Source organism: Caretta caretta, chromosome 10 (assembly GCF_965140235.1).
Source record: "Caretta caretta isolate rCarCar2 chromosome 10, rCarCar1.hap1, whole genome shotgun sequence".
NCBI classification, from domain to species: Eukaryota; Metazoa; Chordata; order Testudines; family Cheloniidae; genus Caretta; species Caretta caretta.
Window position 1 is genome coordinate 60,410,876 of NC_134215.1, and position 27,050 is coordinate 60,437,925.

General features: G+C 39.7%; 1 protein-coding gene across 8 annotated transcripts in view; it reads left to right on the plus strand.

Moving 5' to 3' along the window:
• CCPG1 (cell cycle progression 1) overlaps positions 1 to 27,050 on the plus strand; it is a 55,919-nt gene that overhangs the window by 26,738 nt on the left and 2,131 nt on the right. For 5 of the 8 annotated variants that reach the window (XM_048867556.2, XM_048867550.2, XM_048867554.2 and 2 more), the window contains 8 exons: positions 5,432 to 5,549; positions 9,704 to 9,783; positions 9,950 to 10,157; positions 12,625 to 12,720; positions 16,103 to 16,357; positions 17,894 to 17,905; positions 20,117 to 20,238; positions 25,151 to 26,562. In XM_048867556.2, the coding sequence (XP_048723513.1) occupies positions 5,432 to 5,549; positions 9,704 to 9,783; positions 9,950 to 10,157; positions 12,625 to 12,720; positions 16,103 to 16,357; positions 17,894 to 17,905; positions 20,117 to 20,238; positions 25,151 to 26,562 (2,303 nt within the window). The remainder of the gene's footprint in view (positions 1 to 5,431; positions 5,550 to 9,703; positions 9,784 to 9,949; positions 10,158 to 12,624; positions 12,721 to 16,102; positions 16,358 to 17,893; positions 17,906 to 20,116; positions 20,239 to 25,150; positions 26,563 to 27,050) is intronic. The other 3 variants (XM_048867551.2, XM_048867555.2, XM_048867558.2) reach the window with 3 other exon arrangements.

Here is a 27,050-nt window from a genome sequence, read left to right on the forward strand (position 1 = left end):
GTAGAGGGGGAATGATCTTGAAGTGTTGCTGTAATCTCACACCTGTTGCTGCAAAAATAGCCAACTCTGTTTACAAAACGGCAGTTGGTCTTGATCCAGGATGAGTTAGTGTTTTCACTTAGGCTCTGTTTTTCTAACAATCTTACATGAATTTCCTCAGTATTTTTTGTTTGTTTTTTGAGGAATGTTACATTATGAAGATTCGCTATCTAGACAGTTAGACTAATCAAGCAAGACTGCCAACCATATTGAGAGTTCTATCCCGGCAGTTGTCTGGCTTTGTACATCTTCAGTCTCCATTTAGCTGTAAAGTAGTCAGATACTTGCAGCCCAGGCATCTGTGTTTCCTGGATTAAAGAGAGAAATCCAATTTAGGCAGGTTTTAAAAGCTATTCTGCAGTCCAGTATTGTTGATCTCTTGTGTGTTATACATGTTACGTCACCTTGATCTGGGCTGGATTAGCCCAGGGGCTTTAGGGGCTGCAGCCCCAGGGCCTCGGGCTTAGGGGGCCCTGCAAAAATAAATCCATAATTATATACAATTCAACGGTGACCAACCTGTTGATCATGATTGACTGTACAATCCTGGAGCCTCTGCCAGTCGATCACAATCTCCCGGCCGCTAAAAATCCAGCAGCACAGCACCTCCTAACCTCACACCCCCTCCTGCACTCCAACTTGCTGCCCCAGGTCAGAATCCCGTCCTGCACTAAACTCCTTCCCAAAGACCGCACCCCTCTCCCTCTCCGTCTCCTGAGCCCCAACAATCTGCCCCAGCCTCTAGCCCCCTCCTGCACCCAAACTCCCTCCCAGAAAGAAATTAATATTACAGCTGTTTTAAAGTAAGAAGTAGGCTATTTTGAATTAATTTAACTATATTCTACATGTTTTAAAACTGAAATGTAACCACAGAACTGCTTTATGTTAATTAAAAGGCAAGTTTAATATAGTGTTAATAGCCTCAATGCCATAATTGTGATAATTTTGTTTTAAATTAGGAAAAAGACTTGTATGCAAGGGCCCCACAAAATCTTATAGCCCTGGGCCCACAGGAGAGTTAATTCGGCCCTGACCTTGGTGTCCGTGTGGAAAGTCACTCAATTATGCCAAGGAAAAAAAATCAGTTTGCACAAGTATAGTAGAGACTTGTTAGAAACTGGCAGCTAAATTCTCTGAAGATTTCAATGAGCAGCAAGAATGCTTCATCCCCTTATAGCTCCTACATACCAATTGGATTGCGTTTAGGCCATCCCTTGGGCTGGGCTGGATTTTCCCTTTCTCCTCTGAGTTGCCAGGGCACCGAAACTGAGAGCAGGGGAACTCTCTCTCCTGTGCTTTCAGTGTTGCTTCTAATGGGGCTCAGGCAGCATGGAAGATGAGGAGGAAGCAGCCTGACTTGAATGTAAAAGGATGAGGAATAGGGGATGGAGGAAAAGGAGTAGATGCAAAGGGATAAGGGCAAGAGCAGGGGGAGCAGAAGGTGGTGGTAGGAACAATGATAGGGCAAAGGGGCAGGAGCAGTGTGTGTGTGTGGTATGGCAGGAGCCATGGATGGGGACAGAACACTGCCAGAGGCTACAGGATGGGCAGGAATCAGAGAGAAGGAGGAGGAGCTGGGGATAGGGGCAGAAAGGGGGACAGGGAAAGGCATTAGAGGATGAGGATGGGATGGGGCAAAAAGGTCTGTAACACACTGGAAAGCACTTCTCTAAAGAACCTGGAGTCTAACCCAGGTCCTGAGTGTCAACATTCATAGCTATTTGCTGACAGCAAAGGAAACACAAATGCAGAGTGCCTCAATCCTCCTCTAGTGGCAAGTCCACATAGTTTGCAGCCTTCTATTGCTACCTCTTGTTCTGTTAGTTAAAGTGATAGAAGGCTATGCTGTGGATCTAAAGATCTCAACCCTGCTGGTGGTCCACATAGAGGTCAGTATGGTTCTATGTGATGGACTTTTTTTCAATTTGTGTTTTAAAAAACACAGGAAATTAAATTTTAAAAAAACCCACATTAAAACAATGTTAAAGTTGCAAGTGATGCACTCAAAAGTTAAGACATGCTAGAATTATGGTTGCCTGTAAATTCTTAATTTAGCTCCTTGTGCATATGGATTATGATGAAGTCTTTAGCTACATATTCATATGATATTTTTTCCACAGGACTCAAGACACGTTTCTTCCCCTACCCCATACTTCCATACTCAGATGCACCAGCTTCTTCTTGCTTGCTTTCTGGGCATGAACAGCTGGAGCACTGAGAGCATAGGACAGAGAATCTCCCTGCTTTCTGTTCCTGTAACTGGCTCTGTAGCAGGGGGGAGCAATTGCAAGAAAAGCCCTGCTCCCCTTCTGCAGCCAGGAGTTGGAGCATGCCCATTGCAGACAGAATCTTCTTGAGATAACTGAGCTGCTGAATTAACAAGTCTCTACTGAGCATGTGCAATCTGTGAATTTTTAGAGGTTTATAACTTGGCCAAATAGGTAGATTTTCACATAAACAGCAAAATATACATCCCTGACATCACAGTGACTCCCTGCCAAATTTCAAATCTCTGCTTCAAAGCATGGAGATGCAAGAGCTTCTCAGTGAAACAGTTGTAAGAATTTTTGAATGTGAGAGAAAATAATTTAAATTTGTTCTTAGGAATGGCTGAATCATTTTTACTGAAATTTAAAAAAAAAAAACATCCTGAGGCAGACATTCAACATGGGAAAAAAAGCCCAAATGGTTAAAATTTGTCAATGGTTTCTATGAACAACTGTAAAATAGGGTCTTATAATGGGAATGTTGGACGTCTTTAACTATAGGTGGCAGTAATAACTGTCCATCCATCTGTCCGTCCATCCATTCATCCACATGAAAGAATTTGGTCACCTTCTGTTTATTCAGGGTTATGCATACCCATTGCTTGGATGCTGCTTTCCCTATTTCTGTTTTCCTTTTACAAGTAGGTATGTTCTCTGCTGGAGAAGAGTATGTGTGTGCAAGGGACAATTTTCAACCTGATTGGGAGTGTCTGATTGACAGGGGTAGCATGAAGATACCCATTAGTTTGTATTGATGAATCTCACAGGGAATATTTCCAGATAAGAAACTGATCATTCTTTTAGGGTAAAAATATTATTTTAAACATTTTGATGTACACTTGGAAATGTTCATTGTGAAACATATCAGAGTTTGTATGATACAGTACTATTAGGTTATATTTTTGAAACCCTGTTGAATTATTAGTGTCTTCTGGTTTTTGAAAATGATGTTGTTTTTATTATATTCCTTTGTCTCTGTGTTACTGTGTTTAGCTTGACTTAATGTTGGGCTTTTAAAGTTTAACCATACCCCACTCCTCAGCCTCATTTTGTTGCGGGCGAAAAGGGATCCAGAATAAGGTATCTACATTAATAAAGACCATGTATTTAATCTTTCTAAATTCTACTTTTTTTAGCAAAATAAAACATTTGGATAATTTAACTGACTCCAAACAAATAAAGGGTACAGTTACCGAGTTTGAACAGTTAGGTGCCAAGCCTGATTGTCAATTTATTGATGTTTATAAGTATCATGGTTTCTCTTTCTACATTTCTTTTCCTCTGCTTTTCTCATTCATAATAATTTTAAATCTCATCCTTTAACATATTTTCCTTCCTCTAATTAGTACCTTATCTAGTGTTTTTACATTTCTTTTTCTTCCATCTTCTGTACCGTAACACTTCGTTTTCGGGCTCTCGATTCATCGCCGTTAACTCACGCGATTAACTAAAAAAAATGAATCGCAATTAATAGCAGTTTTAATTGCACTGTTAAACAATAGAATACCAATTGAAATGTATTAAATATTTTTGATGTTTTTCTATATTTTCATATATATATTAATCTGGGTTGTAATTGAAATCAAAGTGTATATTATTTTTGATTACAGATATTTGTACTGTAAAAATGATAAACAAAAAAATAGTATTTTTCAGTTCACCTCATTCAAGTATTGCAGTTCAATCTCTTTGTCATTAAAGTGCAACTTACAAATGTAGTTTTTTGTTGTTGTTACATAACTGCACTCAAAAACAAAACAATGTAAAACTTCAGAGCCTACAAGTCCACTCAGTGCTACTTCTTGTTCAGCCAATCGCTAAGACAAACAAGTTTGTTTACATTTACAGGAGATAATGCTGCCTCTTCTTATTTACATCACCAGAAAGTGAGAACAGGCATTTGCATGGCACTTGTGTAGCCAGCATAGCATGGTATTTATGTGCCAGATATGCTAAACATTCATATGCTCCTTCATGCTTCAGCCACCATTCCAGAGGACATGATGATGATGCTCGTTAAAAAAATAATGCGTTAATTAAATTTGTGACTGAACTCCTTGGGGGAGAATTGTATGGCCCCCGCTCTGTTTTACCTGCATTCTGCCATCTATTTCATGTTATAGCAGTCTCAGATTATGACCCAGCACATGTTGTTCATTTTAAGAACACTTTCACTGCAGATTTCACAAAACGCACAGAAGGTACCAATGTGAGATTTCTAAAGATAACTACAGCACTCAACCCAATGTTTAATAATCTGAGGTGCCTTCTGAAATCTGAGAGGGATGAGGTGTGGAACATGCTTTCAGAAGTCTTAAAAGAGCAACACTCCCATGTGGAAACTACAGAACCTAAACCACCAAAAAAGAAAATCAACCTTCTGCTGGTGGCATCTGACTTAGATAATGAAAATGAACAAGCGTCAGGCCACACTGCTTTGGATTGTTATCGAGCAGAACCCATCATGCATGGATGCATGTCCCCTGGAATGGTGGTTGAAGCATGAAGGGACATACAAATCTTTAGTGCATTTGCCACATAAATATCTTGTGAGGCTGGCTATAACAGTGCCATGTGAACGCCTGTTCTCACTTTCAAGTGACATTATAAACAAGAAACAGGCAGCATTATCTCTTGCAAATGTAAATAAACTTGTTTGTCTGAGCGATTGGCTGAACAAGAAGTAGGACTGGGTGGACTTGCAAGCTCTAAAATTTTACATTATTTTATTTTTGAATGCAGTTATTTTTGTACATAATTCTACATTTGTAAATTCAACTTTCATGATAAAGAGATTGCATTACAGTACTTGTATTAGCATTGTACACTTTGTATTCTGTGTTGTAATTGAAATCAATATATTTGAAAATGTAGAAAACATCCAAAAATATTTAAATAAATGATATTCTGTTATTGTTTAACAGTGTGAGTAATCATGATTAATATTTTTAATCACTTGACAGCCCTACTTTGTTTAGTTTTAGAGATTGCCAGTTTTCAATTTGGTCTGTTATTTTTGTTCACTGTTGTTATTCATGTTGTTTTTTCTGTAACCCTTTTCAAGTACTTTAGAATAAAAATGTTGTAATTTCAGCAAATATAATTTAAAGCTTTCTATTCTTCAGGGGTCTGATATAGAGACAGTGACCTCTGAAAATGGAGGAACAAATAGTAATCTTGAGTTTGCTTCAGAAGAATATGCTACTTTAGTGGAGGAAGAAGAGCAACCATTTGATTTGAGAGGTAAGATATTAAAAGCAGAGCTATTCTATAAAATATGCAAGGCTTCTGTTGTAGCGATTAGTTTTGTCCAAGATATTCTATATGTACACCTTAATAAAAACAGTACATTGTATAGGCCTCTGTCGCATTACTACTTTATCAGTGTTGTGGACAACTTTCAGTAACTAGCATTACAAATATATTACTTCTTAATGTGTATATGGGAGTGAAATAATTAGTATGGCGCATATTACTGAATCATTACTTCAGGCATGTTAACGAAGAGTACCTATTTATATAGTTGGAAGATAGCAATACAATTACTGATACAGAAATCATGATTTAATTGAAATTCCTTAATTATGTCATATGCCAAATCAGGATAATTTAGAAGCAAATGTGCATTATATCTAAAATAAGAATTCAGTAATGTCACTATGTCACTTTGAAGCCTAAAATATCTGTGGAGTCACTGTGAAGCATTGAGAGCAGCTACAGGGATAGTTGAGAGCTACCCCTTCTTGTCAACTGTTGGGAATGGGCCACATTCACCCTAATTGAATTGGCCTCATTAGCACTGACACCCCACTTGGTAAGGCAACTTCCATCTTTTCATGTGCTGTATATTTATACTTGCTTACTGTATTTTCCACTCCATGCATCTGATGAAGTGGGTTATATCCCACGAAAGCTTATGCCAAATAAATTTGTTAGTCTCTTAGGTGTCACAAGGACTCCTCGTTTTTTCTTTTTGTTCAGCATATTCCCAGGCTGAATCATCATTGGGTTTTGTGAACTAGTAACATCCAATTTTTAAGTTCTGAGCCAATCTGACTTTATAAATTACATCTGTTCAGTGTGCAGCTACAGAAGGCATGTATCTATGCCATGCCAAGAGACCTAGAGTAGACCATTGTGATATCAGAGGTAACTCAAACAATCACCACCCTTCCTCTGCAGCTAATTTGCTTGCTAATTTCATTGTTTGTATGAGGGTGACTGCACAGATGGTGGATTACTTGGCCAGGCTGCTACACCCATGCACCCATCTGATACCCTTACAAATCTCCCAGAACCACCCTGAAACAAAAATCAACATAACCACCCACACAACAATACAACCGGCACACACAATAATTGCAAACACACAGAACCCCTCACCGCAGCACATACCCCTCATTGACCACCTACACAAGTCAGCACAAATCTCCAAGCGCAGCCCATGCAAAACACGAAGTCTCCAAGCACAATCCCCCACCTGCACAAATCCACACAACCACCCCTTATTCTTCACCTGCACAAAACAACACAAAATCCCCCAATACAACCCTCCAGACAGAAATCAACACAACCACACAGTCAGTACACACAATAATCTGAAACACAAACAACTCCTCGCTGTAGCATACATCCCTCATTTGCCACCCACACAAATCAACACAGATCTCCCAGCATCCCCCCGATGCAACTCAACACAACCACGCACACTACAACACAGTTATCACACACAATAACCCCTGCTAAACCCCCAGATGCAACACAATCAGCATACACAAATATTCCAGTAAAACACAACCAGCACACATAATAATCCTAAACACATTTAGTCCCTCAAAGCAGTAAACACTTTCATTAGCCACTCTCACAAGTCAACACAAAATCTGCCAGCACAACACACTCAGTTGCCCATCCTTATCATACTTACCATAAATCTGAGCTGTCACTGTGTGTCATCACTAGTTAAATAAACTTCAACTAATTGGTAGTATAGAGGTGCCTCAGTGGCTCTGTGTTAAGATTGCATTGAGATTTGTGCTTAAAGCAGAATGAAAGTCCTTCCATTTTATACTTTAATTATTGAATTTTGTATCAACATTTAATACTTTCTCTCTTTCTAGAGCAATTGAGTTTTCCATAATATTTTTTTATCAAAGATTTATTAAGTTTACCAGAGGTAACAATTGGAAATGAGCCCTTTTTGAAACTTTTTACTGAGTCTCACATTTTTTCAGACTGACTCTTTGTTTTATACTCAAACCACCACAATCCCTTGAAACTTCAAATTTCTCTGTCCTAAACAGTCTACCATCTTGGGGATAAGACAGTTTTCAAATCATACTGTGAAATGTAGTTATTATCATAACTAAAATTGAGCTCCGCAAAGACAAAGAATGGAGCTGTTAAATTCCAGTAGCTGCTATTTCTCTGCAGTTGAGGCTGTCTCCCTGAATCCACTGATCAACTCCTTGTGTATACCTCCCCAGTCCCTGACTTTAAGAAGCTAGGCTGGACAGCCGTGATATGGCAAGGGGTGCTGTGAGCTATGAGGGGCATCAGAAGAGAGTTGAGTATTGAGGGGATGCTATCCATGGCAGCAACAGCATGGGAGGGCCCTTGAAGGTGATGGTTCAGCTCAGATATATAATGGTCGCCTTCTCCTTAGAAGCTTTCCAACACAACCCCATTTCCCCTCTATGCCCTCTGCATAGCCCCCCATATTTTCATCTCCTGAGGATCTCAAAAGGGACAGGAGAGAAGCTGTGCTCTAACAAACAATAGGGAGTTTGGAGCTCTCCCTCTTTGCTTATCCATGTCCCATTTTGTTTCCCACCCTCTGTGGCTCTGCTACCTGGTACACTAAGAGAGCACAGTATTTCTGCGCTGAGGCATCAGTGCTTCAAAGACCCCTAATGGCAGTGCTGCAAGGGAGCTGATAAGGGGTGTGCTTATAGGCCCATGAGAGGGCCTATAAGCATGAAGTGGAGCTATAGGGATTGAATGAGGCTTATGGGAACTATGTGAGTAGTATGGGAGGAGTGCAGGGACTTCAGTTAGGAATCCACTGTCTCTGTGACAAGGTGTAGAGTTTGAAGTGCCAGCCGAATCTTAAAACACAGGATTTGCAAAGTTGCAGTTTGTGCATGCTCAAATATATGTTAATGAGGAAGCTTAGCATTCTGAGGCCTTTACCATGAGATCTTTCTCTAGCAGACAATACATGTTCTGTCATCCAGAAATTAAGACCAGTTAAACTATCAGTAGAAATCTCTTTGAGCGATACTTAATAATTTGCTAAATACTTTTCACAAATTGGTGGTGGTCTTAGTTTGTTGTTACGGTTGTGCCTAGAGGGCCCAAACAAGATTGGAGCTAATTGTGATAGAATACAATCCCTGTCCCAAGAAGCTTACCATATAAATAGATGATACCTTGTCGGACATATGATGGGAAGGGAAACAGAGGCAAAGAAAGGTGAAGTGACTTACTTAAGGTCACGCAGCAGACCATTGTCAGAAATGGAAATGGAACACAGACCTGCTGAGTCCCAGTTCAGTGCTTTGTCCACTGGACCTCTCTGCCTCTCAGTAGAAGCAATCTACAAGATAATGGGGCAGATCTTCCAAAATGTGCATGCACATTTGTGAATGCCCAATTTTAAATACCCTATCCCAATTCATATTTATGTCTGGGTTTCCACATATATAAAGCAAGTGCAAACCTCAACTTGTATGCATGTATTTGCACATCTAGATTGGGTGCATGAATTTGGGCTTGCATGTTTTTTGAAGTTAACTTCATAATATAAATCGGAAAAAACTATATGAACCCTACTTAATCTTTTTATAAATAGGTTGAATAGGATACATATTTTTTCCAATTTGTATTGTGAAGCTAAGACCATTCATGGTAATTTTAATTAAATGGGTTTAACAGTGAGATGATTCACGCAGTTAATGCAAAACCCCAGATGGTAAAATATAATAAAATTTTGATGTAATGTCTAGGAATCCATTATCCAAAGCGTGGTCAGGTCCATCAATATCTTGAAAAGTCCTTGGATTATCCAGATTTATCAATGTTCCATCATAATGTCTGGATAACTGAGGACATAATGTTGAATTTAATTTAAGTGTATGTTTTAGGATGTACGTTTCTTCTAGTATGATCAATGCAATGAGTGTCTAAATAAAAGCATCCTTACATCATCATATCCTAGTTATAAAGTATTTGGATTCTGATGTTTCTTAGAGGGATGTTAAACAATGAAGTTTAATACATTTGAAGAATGTTTATTCAAGAATGATTTGACTTTAGAAATTGTTTGATATTACTGAAGAAAAGTGGGAGTCCATGTTTTTAATCTCACATTAATTGAAGATTTCTTTGTACTACAGCTGAATGCAGCAAAGATGATGTGGTGTCAATGGTAGAAGCTTCTCCTGCTGCCTTGGAGGAAACCCAGGCAGTTCCTGAGGTATATTATATATTGTACAGCTCAAAGAATATTTTTAAGACACAAAAATAAGATGTTGTTATTCCTCTTTTGCTCCTAAAGCATGAACTACTTTCTGTTTTTAAAATGTTCTACTTTCTCTTTGTCAGTTTGAATAACCTGTTTTTATATTACTGATTTTTTTAAGGCAAAGAAAGAGAAATTGCCTGATCATGGTTCCTGTATTGGGGCTAATAGTGATGATTCTGACATTGTTACCCTTGAAACACCTAAAGTAGAAGAAATTGGAACGCAGGAAGAAGCTGCAGTTGTTGATGAGGAAGCTCAAGGTTCAGATGATTTTAACATGGGTTCTTCCTCCAGCAGCCAATACACATTCTGTCAACCAGAAACTGGTAAGAGTAGTTAACTGCCAAGGAACTATGTACAAATGGTACAAAAAAAGGGCGGGGCTGGGATCTCCTTTAGTAACTAAATTATGTGAGCCTTATTTCTTGCTTGTATAGTTCTCTTTGAGAAACTTTTCAGTCTATATGAAAAGATATCCCCAATGTCTGAAGATTTCATACTCTTGATGCCTTACCTCTCAAACTTTGCACTAGCATAAGTTTTATGGTACTTTTCAAAAGTAGTGCTAAATTGGAAGCATTTATAAGCAGGAATGGGCAAACTACGGCCCATGGGCTGCATCCGGCCCGTCAGGGCTTTGGATCCAGCCCGTGGGATTGCCACCCTGTGGCGCCACGGACCCTGCACCGCTCCAGGAAGTGGCCGGCACCACATCCCTGTGGCCCCTGGGCGGGAGGGGACAGAGAGCTCTGTGCGCCGCCCTTGCCTGCGGACACCGCCCCCCGCAACTCCCATTGGCTGGGAACGGGGAACCACGGCCAATGGGAGCTTTGTGGGAGGTACCCGCAGGCAAAGGGCAGCGCACGGAGCCCTGTGCCCCACCCTCCTCCCCCAGGGACCACAGGGACATGGTGCCGGCTGCTTCTGGGACTGGCACGGGGCCAGGGCAGGCAAGGAGTCTTCTCTGGCCCTGCTGCACGCTGCTGCCATCCCGGAGCTGCCATCCAGGTGAGTGGCGTCAGGCTGAAGCCCACACCCCAACCCTCTGCCCTGCCACACCTCTCCTGCACCCTAATCCCCTTCTCTGAGCCCCTGCTGCACCCCAACGCCCTGCCCTGAGCCCCCGCCACACCCTGCACCCCTCCTGCACCTCAACCCCCTGCCCTGTGCTGCCTGCCACACTCCGCACCCCCTCCTCCTCTCCAGCTCCTTGCCCTGAGCCCCCTCATGCACCCCAACCCCCTGCCCCAGCCCTACATTCATGGCCCTGCATGCAATTTCCCCGCCCACATGTGGCCCTCGGGCCAAAAAATTTGCCTACTCCTGATTTATAGGAATGTGAAATGCATGCTGGCTAAAATACAAAATATATTACTGACATGTTTTAGAGGATTTATATGATTTTTTTTAAACTTTCATGCTTCAGATTTCTTACTTAGAAATCTTTTATATTCCCTTTTGGAAATGTGTTGATTTGCCAAATCTCTGAGATAGCTGGAATTATATCTCAGTAACCAATTAAGTATCATACATTGATGTTTGGGGCATAGAAGACTAATAACAATGTCATGCCACAAATGGACTCTTTTGCCCCTTATACTTTAGCACTATGTATAATATTTTGTAGAGTCGAAGCTCTTACTAATTTATACAAGTGTCACACAGCATGATATGTAGGAAGAAAGGTATGAAACTACAGCGAAGTTAAAAGTTTTTTTTACATTTGTTTTCTCCCTTATTACCTTTTTCTCTAGTTTCATGGGCTTCCTCCTCCTCCTCGCTCCATTATCCTGCTTACTTGTGTTATGTTCTCTTACTGCCTCTTCTCTTACTCATTCCCTTTCGTAACACACATTTATACTGTTTCCAAGTTAGGGTTGCCAACTTTCTAATCACACAAAACTGAACACCCTTGCTCTGCTCCGCGCCTTCTCCGAGGCCTTGCCCCTGCTCACTCCATCCCCCCTCCCTCCGTCGCTTGCTCTTCCCCACCCTCACTCACTTTTCACCAGGCTGGGGCAGGGGGCTGGGGTGCAGGAGAGGGTGAGGGCTCTGGCTGGGGGTGCGGGCTCCGGGGGAGGCAGAAATGAGGGGTTCAGGGTGCGGGGGGGGCTTTGGGCTGGGATGGGATGAGGGGTTTGGAGTGTGGGAAGGGGCTCAGGGCTGGGGTGAGGGGTTGGGATGTAGAGGGGTGGTGTGGGCTCTGGTTGGGGATGTGGGTTCCCAGCCAATGGAAGCTGAAGAGCTGGCACTTGAGGTGGGGGCAGTGTGTGGAGCCCCCGTAGCCGCCCCTGTGCCTAGGGGCTGGACATGCTGGCTGCTTCTGGGAGCTGTTTGGAGCCAGGGCAGGCAGGGAGCGTGCCTTGGCTCCACTGTGCCGCCGACCGGACTTTTAGTGGTCTGGTCAGCAGTGCTGACCGGAGCCACCAGGATCCCTTTTTGACCAGGCGTTCCGGTCAAAAACCAGATACCTGGCAACCCTATTCCAAGCTGTAATTTGGAAAATAATATACGAGAAAGAACAACTTTCAAAAGCATTGCTTTAACTTGGGAGCAGAGAGTGTATTGAGTAGGTACATATACGCCATATCTTTGTGTTTATAAATGTCCATATGCATCAAAAGATTGAGAAACAGCCCAGTGTCAAAATCTGACCCATTTGTGACTGTTATTAATAAAAGTGTCATCAACTTTTTAAAATCTTCCACATTATCTGATTTTATTTTCTGTTATCTTGATTTTTCCTTTTATGGATAAATTCTAAAATCTTTCTTCTGTTTTAATATACAAAAGAAGGTTGGTGGGAGAAGCTGAGGAAGATTCCAGAATGTGTAAGGGGATGGGGTGATGACCTGAAAGAGCATGTGTCTGGCAGCCTTCCTTTCCAAGGTGGTGTGACTAAATTTGATCAGCTTGTATAAAGTTGACTGCTTGTGCCTAGCATGGAGTGCTTTTAAAGTATTAATGCCAACCTGACTTGCTGTTATAGTGGTAATGTGCCAAACAGGTGCTCAAAACCTGTCTTTATTACAGACCTTGGCTAAACTATTAGGCTCTATTTGACTGATATGCTTTTCAAAAAATAGACTGTACCTTAATTTGGAATGAGCATCAATAAACTTTAAAAACAGTATTTTAATATATTTGCTTAACCAGTTAGTTGGATGGCTGCTGTTGGAGTCCAAATGTATCTATAGTCAGAGAGAGACTTCCTTCCATGTTTAATTTTAAATGATTTCAACCAAGTCTTCAGTACAGTGCATTAAATTGATTGTGTGTGGAGCATGTTTGCATTGTTTGGAAAGCCATTTGTAATTTTAGCAGTCGGCATGAAGAAATTCTACCTTTTTTCTTTACTCCAATGGTAGTACAAAGCATCCAAGTGTGAACTCTTCATTTGCTTGTCTAAACTCTGGTTGAGTTTTATGCTATGATCAGTCAGGACAACTGGCTTCCCCAAGGCAGGTACTTAGGCCAAGTATATATTGGAAGATGCTTGCCAGTATTGGTATATTAGCAAACCCTCCTAATTTAGACACAGCTTATACTGGCAAAAAAGGACTTTTGTCAGTATAGCTTATACTGGTTCCCTGTGTGAAATAAGGCATAGCCGCAAAAGCATTTGTATGCTGGTAAAAAACACAAGGGCTTTAGCCAGTACAGAAATGTCACCAAAAAATCAAATTAGTATTGACATTACTGTGACGTCAAAAGTTTCTAATATAGATCTGGCCTTGATGATCATAACCAGAAGATGATATTTAGGATTGCCTCTAAGGATCACACTTTATCTTTCATATCCACTATCTTTCTGTGGGTATTTTGCAGTATGGCATTATACTGAATCCTCCTAGCTATTGTAGGAAGGTGTCGTTCTTATCCGAGTGTAGTGCTATTGAAAATTTGCCATTAAGTGCTTTCGTTGGTGCTTTAAATATTTTCAAGTCTTATAGCTGTTTCTCCTTTCTTTCTGATTGTCTTTTTTTCCGCCCCTTTTTTCTATAGTGTATCAAAGAACTTCCCGTGCTGGTTAAGGGTATGTCTACACAAAAAACTAGACATCTGAGGCTGGCCTGTGCTAGCTGACTTGGGCTCCCAGGGATCAGACTGTGGGGCTGTTTCAGTGCTATGTAGACTTCCAGGCTTGGCCTGGAAAATGAGCACTAGGACCCTGCGAGGTGGGAGGGTTCCAGAGCTTGCACTCAAGCCAGAGCTGGGAAGTCTACACTGCAATGAAACAGCCCTGCAGCCTGATCCCTGCGACCCCAAGTCAGCTGGCATGGGCCAGCTGTGTGTGTCTAGTTGCTGTGTAGATATAGCCAAAGAATACATTATTCCTCTGAACAGTTTAATTTCCACATGTGTAGGCTTCCTCTGCTAGCTGAACCAACCTTGAAAATACTAAGTATTATTTTTCTAGCCATTTATTATCTTGTGAAATATTCCTTTTGTAGGTGTGTACATACAGAACATATGCATTTGTGTCTGAGCTCCACGCTGAATTCTAGTTCAAATACTTTTTCTCACCTGTCTGAGCCATTTCTGAATGCTTGCTTTCCTCCTCCTCAGTTGTCGAAGTGCATATCTACTTAAATGATCCATTCTATAAAAGACCTTCTTTGTTAAATTTAAATTGATTTAAAAGTGTCTGCACTTCAGGATAAGCAGCTTACATGGTTCAACTCAATTTAAATTCCTGTTTTTCCTACCCATGCATATAAAAATTGCTCAATCAGGGATATAAACTGGATTGTATTATCAAATGAGGGGAAAATTCTCTTTCACAATCTAACACGCTACTTTTCCATGGAAGTCCAAAATAGTATATCTTAGTATTCCAGACATTACTATTTGGTAATCTGTCTCAGGGTGGGCCTGATTGGCCCTGCTCTTTATATCTGAAAAATTAGGATTTGGGTTTTATTTTCAGTGAGGAAACTTAAATTATAATGCGTGGTCTGGTTATTGCTGTCATTGTTTGGCATTCTTGTCTATTCAGTGAGATTTGCATGTTTTTACTTAATTGTTTGGTTGTTACAGCAGTGGAATTATATGTTGACTCATATTGGCCCCACAAAGATATTTTAATTAGACTTTTATGTTTGTGGCCTTAATGCCAGCCACCTGTTTGTTTAACTAGGAGAAGAACCACAGAGATACTTGCATCTTATTGTCAGTGGTATTCTGGCAAGAGGCAGTAAATGTTTATGCTTATGCATATGTAGTAAACAAATGATAAAATCTAGTACTGTATACATGCACAAAGACTTAAACTGTTGCTGTCCTCTGATAACATTTCTTTCACTAAGAATCCTGTCTCCTCAAATCTTGGTGGTAAAACATGTGATTGGCAGCAAGTGTTTTGGTTCCATGGTGCTGGATAGAACAATTTTTGTGGGGCTCCATACCTTATGTGCCCTTAGAACACAGGCCCATTTGCTGAGCCTTCTCCTTTCCTATGCAGGAGTGGTTGAAAAGTGGCTTTTTGGGGAAGTGTGAAAAGATTGTGGTAGGGAGGTATGATAGCTATTCAAAGTAAGTGAAAACATTTAAATAAAGTTGCTGTATAGAAAGCTATTTGTATTAATAAGTACTTTGTAATCTGCATATATTTTTATATACAAAATATTCCACTCCTATGTCTGCAAGTGTTTCCATGAAGTGGTTCTTTGGGTGTAGAGGGTTGCGTGCATTGCTTTTGAGAATATAATAAAACCATATCAACTAGCATGTGGGGTTTTTTGGGTAGACCTCTGTTCTAGCAGCTTCTGTTCCATCTTTTGCATTAAGCGGTTTTTATATATGAGAGAGGGAAGTTTGACAGTTCAGGTTTTTTCACGTTTCACATTCTGTGAATGGGAATGGAAATGAAATTTCTCACTTTCTAACTTTTATAATCATATTCCATTGTTTTGTTTTAAAAGGTACAGTTGGCCTAGGAATGTAAAACTTTCTAATAAATGGAATTCTCAGGCTTGGGAACTGTCAGGCTGTAAGATGAAACAGCTTGTTTTTATCACAGTGGTGTCTTGATCCTTTGCTTGTTTCCCTAAAATGGGGATTTTAATCAAATATGGCATTCTAAATAAAAAAGGAGCTTTTTCTGTATGACAGTTTGTGCAGTAAATGATGTACTGTGTTCTCCAGTTCTAAGTGCTAAAATATACTTTTAGTGGGTATGGCAGATAAATTTTTAATTAACTCCAATATAGTTCAGAAAACTGCAGCTGTTTCATAATTCTTTTGTTACAGAGTTGTGTTCACTTTTCAGGTTTTCCACCTCAGCCTAGTGATGATGAATCAAGTAGTGATGAAACAAGCAATCGATCCAGTCCCACACTAAGGAGACGGCGTGCAAAGAAGAGGCTAGTCTCCAACTCTGAATCTGAGGGCGGGGCACCTAATGAACAGGACAGTGAACCTCCCAAAGAACAGCAACACAAACGCCAATTCAGCAGTGGCCTGAACAGATGCATTATACTGGCTTTGGTGATAGCAATCAGCATGGGATTTGGACACTTCTATGGTAAGTACATGAAATTTGAGTTGAATTACATAACTGACAGGTGGTGTACAAAATGTACATTTGGCATACCAGTATATTGTGATTCAGATTTTTCATTCAACATATTTATTCATGTCATAGGCTCCTTAGTCACAATGGGTGTTTTTTCTATTATTCCTTCAGAAGTACAGATTGTACTAACAAGTAACTTTGATTTCTAAATGTTTTGTCCAATACTGTCTTAACTCATATGATACAAGCTTATGGCACCATTAAGTTAAATATAAATCATATTAATATAACTTTGAAGTCTCTACCTTATCCTTACATTAGCTGCTGTTCTTTCTTCTTTTAGCTTTTATCTTGTTTGATATTGCAGAAAGGAAATGTCTTGCTCTGTTCATAAAGCACCGTGTACATTTACTTCACTAAATTATTAGCAGGGAACCGAGAACTCCGTTTGCCACAGAAAAAGGCAGAATTTGCGTTTTTACAGAGAATCTTTAGTTTTTACATTTTGTGAAAAAATAAAATTATATGCTGTGGAACTTCAGTTATCTGATCTAATTGGGACCGGGGCCAGACAGGATAATCAGAAATTAGGAGAATGAGGAGATCCCTGTCTGTCAGCCCCAGGAAGTGGCGGAGCTCCAGCTGTCATCTTAAAAATTGAAATATATCAATAAAACATTGTGTTCAACTGATACCTATATATATTGTGGCTAGGGAAACTTAAAGTTCAGCATTTCATTTTTATCATGGAAAAACTTGGATTTTTATGTTTTGGGTTTTTTTGGATCAGAGGATTTGTTTTTGTAACGGAAAACTAGAATCCCTGCTTAGTAGTAGTAATATTTTGGACTTATTCACCTTTTAAATCCTTTACTTTTCTATTGTTAGTCTTGTGGTAACCCTTATTGTTGCTGGCAAGATACTGGAAGACATTTCTGGCCTTCATCCAGTGATTCCTCAGTTGCTGAATGAGAGAACTAGATATACTTTTATTGAACAATTCAGAATCTCTCTCGCCTTTTACATTTTGTTTGGCGGGCAAAATATTAAGTAGCACTTGAAAATGTACCATAACTTTCAATGCAATTTCTCAGTGTAGTGATGGAATCCAGTGCAGGAGCTTCTCTCTGGCTTCTTAGTACAGTGTCTAAGGTTGATTCTTTTCTGTCCAATTTCAAACCTGAGCAGTAGAGAAACACCAGAATAGATGGTAACTACCTGTCTTATCAAAATAGCTAAGTGCAGAGCTCAACAGCTTTCCAATCTGCCTAGCACAATGGAGACCCAATCCTGGTCATGGCTTTTGGGTGCCATTAATATAAATAATAGAGTAATGGGGACTTTCATTTTATATTCATTGTATGATATTTGTAGTCTGTCATGAAAATATGATGCCGCACTAAAATAATCTGTTGATTCAGTTTCAGAATGGGAATGTACATTATCTTTTTTATTAGATTTGACTTTGATTAGTAAATTTTAACATTTAGCATAAACCTTTCAAAATTAATTTACCCTTGAATGTATTTTTTTTTTTGTTCTCAGGTAAACCTGAAGGTAAGAAATAGTGAGTGCCATTTGGAGGATCCTATGCTTGCAATCAGATTGATTTAAAAAATATATATAGTTGTGTAATCAAGGCTTCACAATTACTACTATGTTCAGAATTATATGACTCAGCCATATAAAATACTCCTGCATAGAGCTTGCAGGCCTTTTCAGCTGTTTAACTGGAAAACAAATGTACAGTGTCTGTTGGTATGGTTGAGGCAGTGTGGTCCAGTGGAAACCTGGGTTCCTTTCCAGTCTGGGCCAGCCTTCTACTTTCAGAGCTTGGGCAAATCACTTCATACTGCTCTTCAGTTTCTCCAGCCATAAGATGGGGCTTATGATATCTACCTACCTTTTATAAAGCATTTTGAGATGTATGGATAAAAAGCAATGACTATTATTATTATTATTTATATAGTAAAGACCATATTTTCAAATGTTTCTAATTTTCCCTTATTGAATCCATTGCTGTAGAGAGAAGTTGTCATTAATGAGATATTTTTCTCTAAGCCAGCAGAAAGGAGGCCATTTTTTAAAAGTGAAAGCTCCTCATGCTCACATAGTTTAACTAAACCACTCCTCCAGTGTTTCTGCCTCCACAGAGTGGGAAATGTTTACTGTTTTTCTCACTCTGAAAAGGTTTTTGCAAGGAATTCCTTTTCTCTGGGAAGTGATGTTCTCTTTATATTCTCTAGGATTTAAGCATTTGGACTGGAGAGCAGCACTTCACAACATCCTTTTAATGTCAGGTTAATTGTAGTTTGAGAAGGTCACTTTTGTTTCTAGCCACATAGTCACTTCTCTGTTTGAAGTTGACTGATTTTGTTCTACTTCACTGTTTTATTACTTGTTCTGTGGGGCTTGTTGTCACTACTATCTACTCCGCCGGAATTATAATTTCTAGAGAAGTGGAGCTAACATGAGAGTGGGAAACTAGTTTTCTTGCAATTGTAGTTTCTCCTAGAATGAAGCAATTGTTCTGAACAGAACTCATAAATTCATATTGGGACAGGAGGAATATTCTGTATATGCTCGGTTTAAGATGGGATTCTCTTATCTTTAAATCAGGATGGGAGAATGTTAAATGAGGTTAAAATGTCACAATAATTACCTCAGTAGTTCTTTATTTCTTTAAATTGTAATAATAATAAAACATGAAAGGAGGAGCTTTGTTTCAAAAAAGGAACTCTACATGCATTCCACTGGATTGGACAGAAATATCGCATTCTTTGTTACTTCGTTCCAGAACAGTGGATCCAATGCAGAAAATTTAAAAACAAAAACAAAAAAACCCCTAATATTGTCTTTTGGACTTTTTATTTATTAACTAAGCTAACATCAAAGCCAACATGCACAAATTCTATATTTTGTATGTGCATTGAGACTCAGGTAAAAGGGAGTGCAGGAGAATGCTAATTACTAAAGAAAATCTTTTATTACTTAATAGTGAATTTGTAGCTAGTAGAGTGAAGGCATATATTGGAAAAACTTGGGGAAAAAGTAACATCTGTCAGACACTTGAAAGATGGGAACATGGATGTTTAATGAGCATGTGCTCAATTCTGTCGCCTTCACTTTTGCAAGTAAGGATTGCAAGATGGGACCTCTGTGAAGCTATTCAGATTGCTTTATAACCTGTTTAAGAATTGTGTGTGTAGGGGGTGTTTGGTTTACTTTTTTGGGGTTTTCGTTTTGCATGAATGTTAAAATAGCATGCAAATATCCAGGTAATTATTAATATAGTATTACTTGACAATGTGAAGCTATTATTTCAAAACATCTGTAATGTGGATTTGTTTCATTTCTTTTATTGTGGCTGTTTTTCATTTTATTAAAAACACTCACTAAGTGTACATGTAACATTTTCTGCATAGCTTCTCGTTGATTATATTTAAATATAGGTATTTTCTAGTTAACGTCATTCCATCTGTTTAGCATTAAAAAAATTGTTTGCTTTTATCCAAACACATAAGTATAGCAAAGTTGCTTGTATGGATGTGTTAGAAATTGTTGCTGCAAACAACAGAATTGGTATATAACAACTATAAGACTATACAATTATAAAACTAAACAGAACAGAACAAGTGTACCATACAGTGAAATACAGTATCAGAATGTTCCTTTATTTGCCAGGAAACTAAATGCATCATCTGATAGGTCATTTCCATCTCTAACTACTGAGAGTCAAACTAACAGATGAAAGTTTTGCCTTTGTAGGTACAATACAGATCCAAAAACGTCAACAATTGGTAGAAAAAACACATGAAGATGAACTAAATGGTATGAAAGATGACCTTTACCAGTGCCAACGAGAGCAAGGAGTTAAAGCAGACTATAAGGTAGGGGTAGGTGTGATCTTTTCATTACAAATCATTGGGGAATATTATCTCCCCATGAGAGGTGTGTACCTTACATTAGTGTTGAATCTGTTATTTTTATATGTTGAGAGAATGCTTTATCCCTAAGAAACAATGGAATCCACTCTTTTCTACAGGTTTCAGAATAGCAGCCTTGTTAGTCTGTATCCGCAAAAAGAAAAGGAGTACTTGTGGCACTTTAGAGAGTAACAAATTTATTTGAGCATAAGCTTTTGTGAGCTACAGCTCACTTCATCGGATGCATGTAGTGGAAAATACCATGGGGAGAGAACATGAAACAATGGGTGTTACCATACACACTGTAACAAGAGTGATCAGGTAAGGTGAGCTATTACCAGCAGGAGGGTGGGGGTGGGGGGAACCTTTTGTAGTGATAATCAAGGTGGGCCATTTCCAGCAGTTAACAAGAACGTCTGAGGAACAGTGGGGGGTGGGGGGGATAGTTTTACTTTGTGTAATGACCTATCCACTCCCAGTCTTTATTCAAGCCTAAGTTAATTGTGTCCAGTTTGCAAATTAATTCCAATTCAGAATCTCCTGTTGGAGTCTGTTTTTGAAGTTTTTTTGTTGAAGAATTGCCATTTTTAGGTCTGTAATCGAGTGACCAAAGAGATTGAAGTATTCTCCAACTGGTTTTTGAATGTTATAATTCTTGACATCTGATTTGTGTCCATTTATTCTTTTACGTAGAGACTGTCCGGTTTGGCCAATGTACATGGCAGAGGGGCATTGCTGGCACATGATGGCATATATCACATTGGTAGGTGTGCAGGTGAATGAGCCTCTAATAGTGTGGCTGATGTGATTAGGCCCTATGATGGTGTCCCCTGAATAGATATGTGGACACAGTTGGCAACGGGCAAAGGATAGGTTCCTGGGTTAGTGTTTTTGTTGTGTGGTGTGTGGTTGCTGGTGAGTATTTGCTTCAGGTTGGGGGGCTGTATGTAAGCAGGGACTGGCCTGTCTCCCAAGATCTGTGAGAGTGATGGGTCGTCCTTCAGGATAGGTTGTAGATCCTTGATGATGCACTGGAGAGGTTTCAGTTGGGTGCTGAAGGTGATGGCTAGTGGCGTTCTGTTATTTTCTTTGTTGGGCCTCTCCTGTAGTAGGTAACTTCTGGGTACTCTTCTGACTTTGTCAATCTGTTTCTTCACTTCAGCAGGTGGGTATTGTAGTTGTAAGAACGCTTGATAGTCAGTGGTGTCTCTAATATGAACAAGAGGCTGCTAGGCAGCTCTCCAACACCACTTTCTACAAGCCATTATCCTCTGATCCCACTGAGGTTTACCAAAAGAAACTACGCCATCATCTTCAGCCTTCAACTAAAGCCTTTCAAACGCATCATCAAGGATCTACAACCTATCCTGAAGGATGACCCATCACTCTCACAGATCTTGGGAGGCAGGCCAGTCCTTGCTTACTGATAGCCCCCAAACCTGAAGCAAATACTCACCAGCAACCACACACCACACAACAAAAACACTAACCCAGGAACCTATCCTTGCAACAAAGCCCGTTGCCAACTGTGTCCACATATCTATTCAGGGGACACCGTCATAGGGCCCAATCACATCAGCCACATTATCGGAGGCTCGTTCACCTGCACATCTACCAAAACAGACTCCAACGAGAGACTGCTGAATTGGAATTAATTTGCAAACTGGATACAATTAACTTAGGCTTGAATAAAGACTGGGAGTGGATGGGTCATTACACAAAATAAAACTATTCCCCTCCCCTCCCCACTGTTCCTCAGACGTTCTTGTCAACTGCTGGAAATGACCCACCTTGATTATCACTACAAAAGGTTCCCCACACCCCCACCCTCCTGCTGGTAATAGGTCACCTTACCTGATCACTTTTGTTACCGTGTGTATGGTAACACCCATTGTTTCATGTTCTCTGTGTATAGAAAATCTCCCCACTGTATTTTCCACTACATGCGTCGGATGAAGTGAGCTGTAGCTCACGAAAGCTTATGCTCAAATAAATTTGTTAGCCTCTAAGGTGCCACAAGTCCTCCTTTTCTTTTCTACAGATAACTCAGCTATATTTTTATTGGACCTTTATTTGCCTTTTAATTTATGTCTCAACAGTACATATGTATAATACATATTTTTCTTCATTAAATTCTCTTAAATTCTTACATAACATTATTATAAATTATATAGTGAAAAAAGTTTTTTTTTTTAACCTGTTGCCAAAAACTTCATAATTTGATCAAATTTTAAGAGTAAAATAGCTTTTTGAAGTAATATAGGAGTCACTGAGGGCAGAATTCAGTTAGCAGTATATCGATTACAGGTGATGATGCATGGAACAGAAATAATGTGGGCTCTAAGAGCCCAGTTGGGATACGTTTTTTTGTAAAGTTAACAGCCCTACATTTTATTTGTAGACTGAGCAAACCTGAAATGGAATCAGTGAGACACAATAAACATGGGATCATACAGTACCATTTTTAATTCCTCACCCTGTTTTGGGCAAGGGGAAAGCAAGGTTTGATTTCCTTGTTCCCTACTCTAGCATCTCTTGACCAAGGGATGAAGAAAGTAACCAGAAGACGTGGTTGGAATAATATTGGCCCCTTTGAGCCATTTGCCAACTGCATTTACATCCTGGGGATCTGGTTAGACTCTCTACTTCTGTTAGAAGAACAGGTAGCAGCAACAGGCTGATTTTTTTTCATTATCACACAGCCATAAAATTGTGAGCAATTTTTTGGATGTAGACCTTGAAGTTATTTATCCGTTTGTCACCCTGACAGAGCACTGCAGTGTGTTTTGCATGGGCTTACATTTTAAAACCATCCAGACATGGAAGCTGTTGCAGAATTCAGCAATCTGCTTAAGTGGTTGTTCTTCTTGTGAGCACATTAACCTCTATGATCTGTAATGTCTGCCTATTGGTTGAAGTTGACTTCAAGATACTGGTTATTCTTTGAGTGATGGTCCTTATGGGTATTCACCATGGGTACATATGCACTCCATGTGCCTGAGACTTGACAGTATTTCATCAGAACTGCTTAAGAGTGGAGGCCTGGATTTCCAACTCTCTGCTCCTTTGTGATATATACCCTGACAACCCAGAGGAAAAATTCTAAGATGCTCTTTTGCAAACGCTATCCTGCCTCTCAGTCCTGTCATCAAAGGCCCTGTGAGCCCCCTAGGAAGCATGAGAGGTACACTCTTTGGATAGCTGGAGAGTGTTAAGTTTCTATTTACAAAGGACAAAGCTTTTTAGAAAGTCCCTGAGGCTATTTGTATCCATCTCTGAAATAATGAAAAGAGAGAAGCGATTTCCTTGCAAAGACTCTTGAAATGGATTTTGGGGTTTAGTCTCATCTGCTATGACTTATGGTGGCCCTTCCCCTCAGTATCAGGATCCACTCAGCCAGAACACAAGCTGCCTCAGTGGCTTCCCTGCAGGGAGTTCCCCTCTCAGAAATCCGTTGAGTGGCTACTTGGGATTCCATTCACACCTTTACTAGGCATTACACCTCCTTTGGTTCACCAATCCTAGAATCTGTGGTGTACCATTCTTCCTTGCAGCTTCCCCTCCACAGTGAGTACTGTTTGGGAGTCACCCAAGCTGCCCCTTATGTTCTCAGTGGCATAGGGCATGGGTGCTGCCAAACACCACTACTGAAAAATCTTCTGGTCTCAGGCACACGCAGAACATACAGTAGAAACTCAGAGTTATGAACTGATCAGTCAACCACACACCTCATTTGTAACGGGAAGTACACAATCAGGCAGCAGCACATACAAAAAATAAAAAGCAAATACAGTACAGTACTGTGTTGAACATAAACGACTAAAAAATAAAGGTAAAAGAGCATTTTTCTTCTGCATAGTAAAATTTCAAAGCTGTATTAAGTCAATGTTCAGTTGTAAATTTTTGAAAGAACAACCATAACATTTTGTTCAGAGTTACGAACATTTCAGAGTTATGAATAACCTCCATTCCTGAGGTGTTGATAACTCTGAGGTTCTACAGTATGCACCCACAATGAAAACCCATAGGGATCGCACATCTTGAAGTACTCCAGTTACTATAAGGCAAGTAACCTCCATTTTTAATATCTAGAACTCTGTACTTCCTGAAAAACAGGCCCCGGAAGTATTGCCAAAATGAAACATCTTTTAAATCATGTTTAACTTAACTACGCATCCAAAGATAAAGCTAACACAACATTATGGTTTAGTATATGAGCTTATTCTTGCAGTTGTTAGGAAGAATTTGCACCCCAATACCAGATGGAGCATTGCATAGTTAGATATAGGTGTCTGGGTTTCCTGAAACAGATTGTGGATGTTTTCGCCTTCCTCTGAAGCATCAAGCACTTAAGGCTAATATTATGTCATGGAAGGTTCAGAGACCTCCGTGACATATTCCGCAACAGCCCCAGGGCGGCGGGGCTGGAGCTGTCAGCTGGGGACCCTGCAGCTCGCAGCAGCCGTGGGCGGTGGTGGAGACCCCGGAGCCACAGCAGCGGTGGGAGCAGGATCTCCCTCCATCCCCATTTTGTCAAGTTATTTTTAGTAAAAAATCAGGGAAGTTCACAGGCTTCTGTGAATTTTTGTTTATTGCCCGTGGCCTGTCCGTGACTTTTACTAAAAATAACCACGACAAAATCTTAGCCTTAAGCATAGGCCATTCCTAGAATCAGGATACCAGACTTGACGGACCAATAGTCATTTCAGTATACCAAGTGTTTTAGGACTGTTATTCAGTGTAGTGCTCGAATAACACTTATGCTTTGTGACTAGTTGGATGATGCTATGAATTCTTAATCTTTTACCTTTTTCAAACTTAAATTGTATGAATTCTAAGATTAATAAATTTGCTTGTTTGCTTTTTGTTTGTTCAGTCACTAAAACAAGACCTTGCCACATGTCTGATCTCTACTGAGGTAGAAAAGAAATCATTTGAATCTCAGAAAATAAGTCTTACTGCAGAAAACCAGCGCTTAAGGGAATCTCTGGAGAGGGAAGAAAAAGCTTTGGACTTGCTGCAGGAAGAGTTAAGGAAGCTGAGAGAACAAATTAGAAACTTAGAAGATAAAGGTATTAGTACAGAGTCAGTTGTCATGGAAAATAAAAAACTTAAGGTACATTTGGAAGAGGAAAAGCAGAAAATACACAACTTCCTTAAGCAAAAGGAGACACTTTTTGCAGAAGCACATATGTTACGGAGAGAACTAGACAAAGAACGTCATATAACTGAAGTTCTAAGAGAAGAACTGGAGCAGTTAAGTTCTCATCAGACACCCGACAACACAGACACAGACAATACATTAAGAGAGAACGAAGAAATAGAAACTTTGCGGGGAAGACTAACAGAGCTGGAAAAGAAGCTAAACTTTGAACAACAACGCTCTGATTTGTGGGAAAAACTGTATGTTGAAGTGAAGGACCAAACCGAAAAACAGGAAACTAATAAAAAAGGACAAGAGAAAGATGGTAAAGGAACAAGTAAGACCAAAAAGAAGTCCAAAGAATCATTTTTTGGCTCAGTTAAAGAAACTTTTGATGCCATGAAGAATTCCACAAAGGAGTTTGTAAGACACCATAAAGAAAAGATTAAACAGGCTAAAGAAGCAGTGAAAGAAAACCTGAAAAAATTCTCTGATTCTGTGAAGTCCACATTCAGACACTTCAAAGACACAACTAAAAACATCTTCGATGAAAAGAAGAAGTCTGGTGATAAAAGATATGAGGCAAACAAAAAAGGTAAAACTGTTTTTCGGGAATATAACACTCATGAGAATCCTTCTAAGCATACACACCATAGAGGGCCTAGCATGAAAAAAGAATTCAGAGAAGGAAGAAAACAGAGATCAACTCACTTTACATTTGAAAAAGATAGTAATTCACAGAAATGCATCAATAACCCAGAATGTAACAGAAAACGTCACTCTGTCCTAAAGGGCTGCTCTGGTATTTTTGAATGCGCTCATCAGGAATTTATTAGCCTGTTTAACAAAGTACTGGACCCTATTAGGGCTGAAGAATTTAATCAGTTAATGCAAAAATATTTGCAGCAAGAAGTAGATAGTTTTCATCACTGGAGAGAACTAGAGAATTTCATCAATAAGTTTTTCCATAATGGGATCTTTATACATGACCAGATGCTGTTCACGGACTTTGTTAGTGATGTTAAGGATTATCTTGAGGACATGAAGGAGTATCAAAGTAACCATGAAGGGATGTTTGAGGATTTGGATAAATACATCTACGGATACTACTTTCATTATGATAATTCACCTCAGTATGGACCCAGGTTGGTTTTTGTGTAATGTTTCCTGAATTAAAATATAGTTTTTAAGGACACCAAAGGAATTAGTATCATTGTTACCTTTTAACCCTAAGATGAATGTGGTGGGATGTCTCATGGGGACAGATTTTATTGGCTGTTGGGGCAAGTGACATTAGCACAGATTCCACTGTACCTTTTACAGCTTTACTGTGTGGGGGATTCCTTTAGAAAATAGTTCTGGATTAAGATTAAGCATTGCTGCTTGGAGCAACTGTTGAATGCAACAGAATGCTTGCTTACTGGCCTGAGCATCTGTGGTAAAAAAAATCCCCCCTCCCCCCCCGCATCCATTTTTTACACTGGTTACCAATAAAATTGCAATAACTTTTAAACAACACTCCTTCCTCCTCCCCCTCATTGTTTCTTAAACCCCTTCATGGGGAGGGACAGGTATATTTGATAACTCTTCTGTGAGTTCTCTCCTAGTACATATGACTCTACCAGCTTTTTAG